The 9,049-nt window shown below is 59.8% G+C and overlaps 2 protein-coding genes across 2 annotated transcripts in view; one reads left to right on the plus strand and one right to left on the minus strand.

Moving 5' to 3' along the window:
- Positions 1 to 5,036, plus strand: part of TMPRSS6 (transmembrane serine protease 6) — a 44,531-nt gene extending 39,495 nt beyond the window's left edge. The window contains exons 15-17 of the mRNA XM_004700710.2: positions 33 to 304; positions 3,191 to 3,327; positions 4,358 to 5,036. Of these exons, the coding sequence (XP_004700767.1) occupies positions 33 to 304; positions 3,191 to 3,327; positions 4,358 to 4,516 (568 nt within the window). The 3' untranslated portion in view covers positions 4,517 to 5,036. The remainder of the gene's footprint in view (positions 1 to 32; positions 305 to 3,190; positions 3,328 to 4,357) is intronic.
- Positions 5,037 to 6,787: 1,751 nt separating this feature from the next.
- KCTD17 (potassium channel tetramerization domain containing 17) overlaps positions 6,788 to 9,049 on the minus strand; it is an 11,252-nt gene continuing 8,990 nt past the window's right edge. The window contains exon 6 of the mRNA XM_013004126.2: positions 6,788 to 7,533. Coding sequence (XP_012859580.1) covers positions 7,504 to 7,533 — 30 coding nt within the window. The 3' untranslated portion in view covers positions 6,788 to 7,503. The remainder of the gene's footprint in view (positions 7,534 to 9,049) is intronic.

Consider the following 9,049-nt stretch of genomic DNA (forward strand, 5'->3'; position numbering starts at 1 on the left):
GCGGTTGAGCAAGGGCCCCCTCTTTCCCCCAGGATTGCCTCGCCAAACGTGTGGACCGTGTACCTGGGCAAGGTGTGGCAAAATTCGCGCTGGCCCGGCGAGGTGTCCTTCAAAGTGAGCCGGGTGCTCCTGCACCCCTACCACGAAGACGACAGCCACGACTACGACGTGGCGCTGCTACAGCTCGACCACCCGGTGGTGCGCTCGACCACTGTGCGCCCCGTCTGCCTGCCCGCGCCCTCCCACTTCTTCGAGTCCGGCCTGCACTGCTGGATCACCGGCTGGGGCGCCCTGCGCGAGGGCGGTGAGTGACGGTGGGCAGAGCCGGTGCGGGTCTCCCCAACATCCGGTCCTGTGTGGGGCGGGGCCCCGCCACAAACTTCTGTCCCCAAATCCTGGGATCACATTGGGTTGGGTCTCACAGAAGTTGCTCTTTTCATTGGGCCTGTGTGCTCTGGTCCTCCTGGAAGGTCATTTAAGAGAGCCATTGTCACAGGACATCATCTTGGAGCATGTGCATGGGAGGAGGGGGCAGGCCAGTGTGCCCCCAGCTCTGCCCTCTCCTCAGCTCCTTGGACATTTGGGGAGGAGGGGAGGATCTTAATTGTGAGTGTTGGAACCGGGCTTATGATGTGGACTCAATGTCATCAGGTTCCCCCAAAACTCAATGCCAGTTTTCAATTTTCTGTAGCTTCTATCTGAACTTACATTTGAGCAGTTGGTGGTCCGTCCCCTGGTTAGCCCATGGCTTCGTGTTCGCTGATGATATTGAAGATCATGGCCCCATCTCATGGACAGGGAAACTGAGGCTCGGAGATGGTTAGCGATTGCCTGCACTCATACCGCTAGATTGGGTTGGAGCAGAGACTGAAACAGGGACTGCCTGACTCGAGACCCCTGCCCTTTCTGCTCTTCACTCTCAAAAGCGGGGGTGGTGGGGGGGGAGTGGGGGGCGCTCTCTCTCTTTCTGGCCCTTGAAGCCCCTTCTCAGTTCTCGTGGTAGAAAAGACCATGTCCCCAGGCCCATCGTAGTGGCGGCTTGAAAAATAAGAACGTGATTTATAACGTGGCGGCTGAGGAGGAGGTGCAGATAGTTTAAAGATGGGGCAATGGAGGCCTGGAGAGGGAAACTGCCTTCTTTCTGTCTTATCTACAAGGATGGCCATCGCCGTAGCAGAGCATGGTGCCAAAAGCCATGGCACTGGCATTTCAAATACCAGCAGGGTCACCCCGAGTATACTGGTTTCAGAGGGGCTTCTGGGCTAAGACAGATGAAGGGGGCTCTAGCAACCTACCGGGGGGGCAGGGGGAGGTGGCGGAGCAAAACAAGACACGTGCACATAAGAACTTATGAATCGCAGCAGAAGGTCCTCTGATACAGTGGTGGGAGATGGGTCCCCTCGGGCCAGAAGGGACTCAAAAGATGACCGGGGAAGAGATGCGTCCTCAAAGTGAGGTCGACCTGAATAAGGCCGATGAAGCAAAGCTTTTGAGACCTTCATTTGCTGATGTGACCTGGCTCAGAAGGAGAAGACGCAGCTGCCAGCATCCAGTCCATGAATAATCAGAACATGGAATGTTCAAAGTGTGAACCAGGAAAGTTGGAAGTTGTTAAACATGAAACAGAATGCCTAAAGACTGATACACGAGGCAGCGGTGAGCTGAAAGGAACCGGTACTGGCCACCTTCCATCAGCCATTAGATGGTTTACTGTGCACGGGATGGCAAACTGAAGAAGAGAGGTGCATTTTGTATTCACCATTGCCAAGCACTTTTCCAGGTCTATCCTGAAAGACAATGCCGTCAGTGAGAGGGTAATATCGGCAAACCTAGAAGAAAGACAGTAGATAGCACGACTATTCAAGCATATGCACCAGGCACTAACGCAGAAGAAGCAGCACATTCTTATCAACTTGTGCAGGCTGAAATGGATCACGCGTACGACGATTACTCGGCGATTACTCGGCATCGACTCCAGGACAGCGAGATTGGTTTTGCTCTGGCCAGAACACGCACATCTATCCTGGTGGAAGTACCGCCGGAAGTGAGGATGGTGAGACCTGGCCTCACGTCCTTGGGTCACGTAACTAGGAGAGGCTGATCCCCGGAAAGGGGCATCATACTAGGCTGGTCAACCAGAGGATCAGAGGGAACCAGAGGGTCTCAAGGAGAGGGACTTGGAGAATTGGGAGGATGGAGACACCGGGCTGGGCAGGGCTTCGCGCTGTCGCACCCAGACTTGCTGTGGATCAGATCCCACGTGACAGCACCTAACACCGAGAAGCCAAGCAGCGAGTTGGGCAGAAGGGATGTAAAGGTGAAAGGAGCCACATTCTTGGAAGAGACAGATAGTGCGAAGAGCGGAGATAGACCGGCAAAGGGGGAGCGGGGTGTACAAAGGAAACTCAGGGGAGGCCCCCACCCAGCTGGGGTCCAGAAGGGCTTCCTGGAGGAAGGTGTCTAAGCTGAGGCTTGAGAGATAAGTCAGCATTGACCAGGCAAAAGGGAAAGGTGTTCCCAGGAAAGGCACAGGTGCCAAGACAGGGAGACCTGGGCACCCCCAGAGCCATCAGGGCCTGGGGAGCAGCAGGTGTAGCTGGGTGGGGGCCAGTGGGAGGAAGCAGCAGACAAGAGCTTCGCAGGTTTCTGTAAGGAGCCTGGACCCTCTTCCCTGCCTGCCCCTTCAAACCAGAAAGCCATTGCCCCTGAGGTGACACTGGTTCATAGGGAGCCTAGGTAGGGGGGCTTCTGAGACTGGAACTCTTTACAGGGACAGACATCAGGCAGCTCGTGGGCTTCAGAAGCATCTAAGAAGTGTCAGGAGAAAGACCAATCCCAGGCCTCCCCACTGATAGAATAGATCCAGTCGTGGCAAGGGGACTGAACCCCACAGTACATTGGCGCTCCCATGGAGAAGCTCTGAGTCAGAGGGTGGGGAGTGAAGGAATCAGGTGTTTGTCTGAAAAGAACCCTGGGGGTGTGTGGAAGGAGGCTACCTGCCATTGGGGAGGAGGAAAAGGCTGAGCCCAGTCGGCTTGGTCTGGGGTGTTCTGGGCATGCGCCAAGCAAAGAAGGGGCCGGACAAAGGGGAGGTGAAAGGATGCAAGGAGAATGAGGGAGGGAGCAAGCGTGGACGGGGCTTTGGGCTGCTTTTCACCTCTGACCTCTGCCCCAACCCCACCCCGGGCAGGCCCCACTAGCAATGCTCTGCAGAAGGTGGACGTGCGGCTGATCCCCCAGGACCTGTGCAGTGAGGCCTACCGCTACCAGGTGACACCCCGCATGCTGTGCGCCGGCTACCGCAAGGGCCGGAAGGACGCCTGTCAGGTGACTGCGAGGGCAGGGCTAGTATAGTACCCGGGGTCCGGCCCCCTGCTCACTGGGGCCGCTCAGCCTTCCTGGAAGGTGGAGATGGCTGTCCCCACCTGAGAGATGAAGAAACCAAGGCTCAGACTGATTGAGGGAATTGCCCAAGGCTGCTGCAAAGAGCCTGTAGTGGGCAGGGCTGGGGCTCCAGCCTGGCTCTACTGACTGACCAACACACACCTGCCCATGGCCACAGCTAGAGAGGACTCGAGGGGGAGGGCCAAGAGAAGCATTCCAACATGTTTCCAGGAGAGTCCCCGCCTCACCAGGACCTGCTGGAGGGCCGCATGGTCGGCGTCTCAGCCAGGATTCTCCAGGGAATCACTCTACCGTGTATGTGTACACACAAGCAGGGAGTTTCAAAGAGTTTGTGGGAAAATTCCATTCTCTTTCAATTCTATCTGTCCATCATCTTTTTGAAGCCCCCCCTCCCCCCAACCGCTCCTTGGGAGAAAGACGGGGCTTCCTACTCCCATAAAGAGTTACAGTCTTGGAAGCTCATAGGGCCCGCTCTACCCTATAGGGCTGCTATGAGTTGGCATCGACTCATGGCTGAGTTTGGTTTTAGGTGTGTATATAGAAACAGGATCTCTCTAGACAGGGTTGGGGGGTGGTATTTTTTTTTTTTTTCAGATTTGTTTATTCATTTGGAAGCCCACGGTGTTTTCAATATTATTTTCCAGCACTGTAACTCAAATGCATCACTTCTTTGGTCTTGGGGGGTGGTATTTTAAAGAACGGCCTGACATGAGCCTGGGCTCATGGGAGGCTGGGAATTGGAGGTGTTTTACCTCCTTCAGGAAACCTGCTTTTGATCTTTAGGCCCTTGACCCCACATTGGGGAGGGTCATCCTCTCAGCTTACAGCAGCTGTTCTACAGATGTCACGGCACGGGCATGGCAGCCCGGCCAAGATGACATGACACCCATCATGCTGCGGGTGCAGGCTTCTCCCTGGTGGGCCCTGACGCAGCTGCCACTTCTCTCCTCAGGGTGACTCGGGCGGCCCCCTGGTGTGCAGGGAGCCCAGCGGGCGGTGGTTCCTGGCTGGGCTGGTCAGCTGGGGCTTGGGCTGTGGCCGCCCCAACTACTTCGGCGTCTACACCCGCATCACAGGTGTTGTTGGCTGGATACATCAGGTGCTGACTTGAGAGGCAGCCCCCTGGAAGAGCTGGGGCCCACCCCCGGGACCAGGCAGGGGAACAAGTATTCTGGGGGGCAAGCAACCCCCATCAGCTCCCTGATGTCTGCTCTTGGGAGAACATGAGGAGAGAGCGACCCACTGATGGCCAGGACTCAGCCCAGGGCGTGGATAGCAGGCCTGGCTGGGGGTTGCTTCCAGCCCCGTGTCTTCTCCCTCCACACCCCCAAAGTCTTCTGAGTCCCCTCCTCCCTCTCATCTGTCCACCTCTGTTCACCAAGTGGTGTCTCATAAGACCCCGGCTCTCATAAGCACTTCCAGCAGAGCTGACCAGAAAGGTGGGGCTGGGAGGTGTCCCAGAGGAAGGGGCCCTCAAGATAGCCCCACAGGCCAGCCGCCACCAACGCCAAAGGTCAGGACCCCATGTCCAGGGTCCTCGCCCCACCTCTACCTGTCCCCCCGAGTCTCTGCAGCCCAGGCTCACCTGAGGCCAGCTTGGCCATCCTGGGGAATAAAGTCACCTGACCAGAGGTCTTGCTGTGGTCTTGGATGGAACCCCCACCTGGCCTCTTCCCCTTGTGGTACCTGCCCCCACAACCTGCTTGATGGTGAGAGTCCTGTGGGCCAAGGTAGGCTCTGTGGAGGCAAGGGAGCCGCAAGGCTCAGAGTGGCTGGTGGTGGTAACGACATGGGCACGCAATGGACATCAGGTTCCAGTCTCTTGCTCAGCGGCAGTAGGAGGTGGTCTAGAACATTCGGCTGAACGTTCCCAGTGATTCACTAGGTGGGGTCGAAGTGAGGTTCAGGCTCCAGTCTCCCGAGAGAGGACGATGAAGGAACCTCCCCACACCACCAGTCCAGGAGGCTGACAGTAGCCAGGGGTGAAGTGGGCGGGGACGTGGCCAGGAAAGGGATCCGCCCCCGGAAGGGCGGGACCTCAGCAATCAGGGGCGTGGCCGGCCACAACCCTTTCTGGAAGTCCTACTATGGGGCAGAGGGTGGGGATAGAAGTGGGGCAGCCCGGGAAGATATCTTAGAGTGGACCCCACCTGGGAGTGAAGGGGTATCCAGATGAGTGGGCCAGCAGCCAGGAACTGGCCAGGGGGGGCAGGCTGGTGACAAGCTCACGGGTTAAACAGGACCCAGCCTAGGAATTAGCTTGGGCACGTGGCTAAAATGCAAGCTCCAAGGCCCTGTACTTACTGCTGTGTGGGGTCACCAAGTCTGTTCCGACTCATACGGACCCTTGTACAACCGAAGGCCTCACCGCCGGGTCCTGCGCAATCCTCCCAGCAGTTCTACTTGCGCCCGAGATGACAGCCACTGCGTCCACCGATCGCGTGGAGCACCTTCCTCTTCTTAGCTGCCATTTAACCTTACCCAGCACGAAGGCCCTCTCCAGGGACTGGCCTCTCCTGACTTCTCTGAAAGTCCAAGAGGCCCAAGTCTGCCCATCCTCCCTCGGGCGCATTCCCAGGCTGTCTAGTCGGAACCAATCAGAACCTGGAGGCGGGGCCAAGTGCTTAGCAGAGCCCTAGCTAAGGACTGGTTTGGCAGCCTGGGGCCCGCTACCCCAGGGTCACTGTGAACTCGGAATGGATTCCAAGGAGGTGGGTTTGGTTTCCTACGGGATAGGGTGGGAAGGGCTTATTCTCATAAGGAGCGCTTTCCCCTCCACTCCTGTGAGCATGGTGTCCTGGGGGGGAGACGGGCTTCAGACAGCTGAGCTGAGCACCGGGAGGCTGCCGTCCCTGTCACTGCTATGCAACGGCAGGAGATGTGGAGCAGAGCACTGAAGAGCCAGGCTGAGTGCGGGGAGGGGCTGGGGTCCAGGCAGGCAGGCAGGTAAGAGAAGCCCAGCGACTCTGAGTGGGTGTGGGCAGCCTGAGAGGCCCAAAGGTGAGGGGTGTCCAGGGAAGGTTCTAGCGCAGTGACTGACTATCTCAGCAGCTCAATGAGAGGGAGCCTCTGGGGAGGGCCAGGTCTCTCACTGATGGGGGTCATCCCAGCCTCCCCCCCGCCTACCCCCCTTGCTGAGCCAGCCACCGTCAAGGCTCCAGGAAGAGGGTACTGACAGCCAGAGTGGTGCAGGTGGTGACCAAAGGTCCCCGGCGAGATGGCGATCTCTCGGGCTGACCCTGGCAGACTGTTCCTTTCCTACCTGAGCCCGCAGAGTCTGCCCCCCACCCCAACACCCTGAAGCCACAGGATGGGCTCTTGGGGGTCCTGGGTCAGTCTGTGCCCTGTGAGCTGAGCCCAGAGAAAGAGGGCAGGCAGCCCGGCCATTCGTCAGGTTTTATTACAGGGCGGGGTCAGACACAGCTGAGAAGCAAGGACCCATGGTGGGGGGAGGGGAGGGTGTCGAGGGGCCCCGCCCCTCCCATGGACAGAGGGAGAAGTGGCTCCCTTTCCCACATGTCCCTGAGTACCTCCCTGGCTCTGTGGCTCCACTCCCCAACCATGGGGGTGGCGGGGACCCGAGGTAAAGGCCAAGCCACCTGCCCCCCAGACACTACCCACCCCACGCTCTTCATCCCCCAGCAGCATCTGCGCCTCTACAAGCAGTGTGTGGTGGGGTCAGGCGGTCTAGGAGGCCCCAGGGTAGGGTGAAGGGCCCGCCCCCCCAGTGCTCCATGCCCCAGAGACCCCCGACCCTCTCAACACCCCTGTGAGGTAGGTGGGCACAAGGAGTTCTCTGGCTGACAGACAGGGACACTAAGGCTCAAGGAGGTGACAAGGCTAGGCCCGGAGGGAGGGCATCCATCATGCAGCAGGGGGTCCTCCGGGAGGGGACCGAGGCGCTGGGGAGACACTGCTGGACAGCGCCACACCTGGGCCAACTCAGAGCTTGAGAGAGTCCCACAGACCCCCACAGGTGCAGACAGAAGTGGCAGAGGGGGTCACGTTTCCTCCGACTTGGGTCAGGGACCCACCCCGTGGTACAAAAAGCAAGGGTGTCAGATGGGAACCCCAAGTCCCTGGAAGTGATTGGAGGCCTCACATCCGGGTGCCTCTGGCTTGTAACAGCTAGAAAATAAGAGGGGGGAAGGGCAAGGGGCAGGGTGGTGGTGGTCAGAAAACGGGAAAGGGGGGTAGGGGGGAAAGGAGGGTAGAGAAAGGCCAGAGGAGGTTGAGGTGGGAGCAAGGAAGGTGGGAGAGCAAGGTTCAGGACAGAGGGGGAGAGAGAGCGCAGGTGAGTAGCAGGGCCCTTCTGGAGGAGGGTGTGGGGCTGAGGCCCACAAAGGGGGTGCAGGAAGGGGACCCCACATGGGCAGGGGCTTAGGGAGACCAGGTACGCTGCCAGATGGGCAAGAGACAGGAGAGGCGGAGGCCACAGAGAGTAGCTGCCCCTCCACATTTCAGAGGCAACGGAGTGGGAGAGTGAGGTGGCCCAGGCCACACGGCAGGCAGCTGAGATTGACTGGGGGTCAGGGGTGCCCGGCCAAGGTGTCTCTTGCCACATGCTGGGCCCCAGCTCCTCACAGTCCAGGAAATTCACCAGTAGACCTGTCCTCCCAGCCCAGAAGTGGCCCCAGTGGCCTGGGGCAGGGAGGCAGAGCATGTGGGACACAGAACAGAGCCGGCTAGGGTTCTGTAGTCTGTCTCTCCCGCCTCCCAGGGCCGGGCTATGGTGTCCCTGCAAGTGGGACAGTCCCCACCTGGCTCTCTCCTCTCAGAACCGCACACCCTGGGCCCAGGCGGGTGGAGAAACTAGCGGGGCAGGTGGAGCTGTCCAACTCGAGCCCCTCCAGCTCCCACACCCCCCTCCAGCTCCGCCAAGCTACAAACCAGGGACGGCGGCTCTGGGAGCGGGCGGGGGGCCCAGGAGAAGCCCTCCCGGCTAGCTCGGCCTCAGATCTCAGAGGGTATGGCCCAGCACCTGCAAGGAGGAACCATGAGGCAGCAGCTGGGGGGAGGGGGTGCAAGGGACAGGGGGCAGAAGTTGGGCCATCCTCAAGGGTGCCCAGTGGGGCTGGCAGGCCCCAAGGGGCAACCATTGCGCCCCTCCATGCCAGGCTGGGAGGCAAGAGGGGCCTGGAGGGGCACAGGGGGTGGCAGGCACAAGGGGTGTGGGGCCAGGGGGCCTGGGTGGAAGTGGCGGGTGGCGGGGCCCAGGGCAGCCCCAGGGTGCAGGCGGGAGCAGGCGGAGAGCAGACTGGGACAAGAGCAGAGAGGGAAGAGGCGGGGTGTAGATGAGATCCAGGAGGAAGAGGATGGAGATGAGGCAGGACCTCCGGCAGGAGGCGGTGGGAGGGAGGAAAGGGGAGCAGGGCTCCCAGATGACTGCACTGCAGAGAGAAGGTGAGAGAAGGCGAGTGAGAGGCGGTGGGATGGGAATGCAGCGTGGTGGGCGCTGAGCTAGCCCTGGTAGCCCGCCACCCCCCCCAGCAGTCCCAGGTCCCCAGGGCGGGTGCGGCAGCTGACTCCAGCGGGCGGGCTCCGGCTGTATTAGCAATCATTCTCCGCGGGGGTAGGCTGCACCTTTCTCCTGCGCCTCTGCCTCCACCTGCACCTGTTCCACCTCCACCTCCTCCACCTCCTC

This window comes from Echinops telfairi, unplaced genomic scaffold, assembly GCF_000313985.2.
Source record: "Echinops telfairi isolate 266 unplaced genomic scaffold, ASM31398v2 ScPeMD7_2;HRSCAF=8, whole genome shotgun sequence".
NCBI lineage: Eukaryota > Metazoa > Chordata > Mammalia > Afrosoricida > Tenrecidae > Echinops > Echinops telfairi.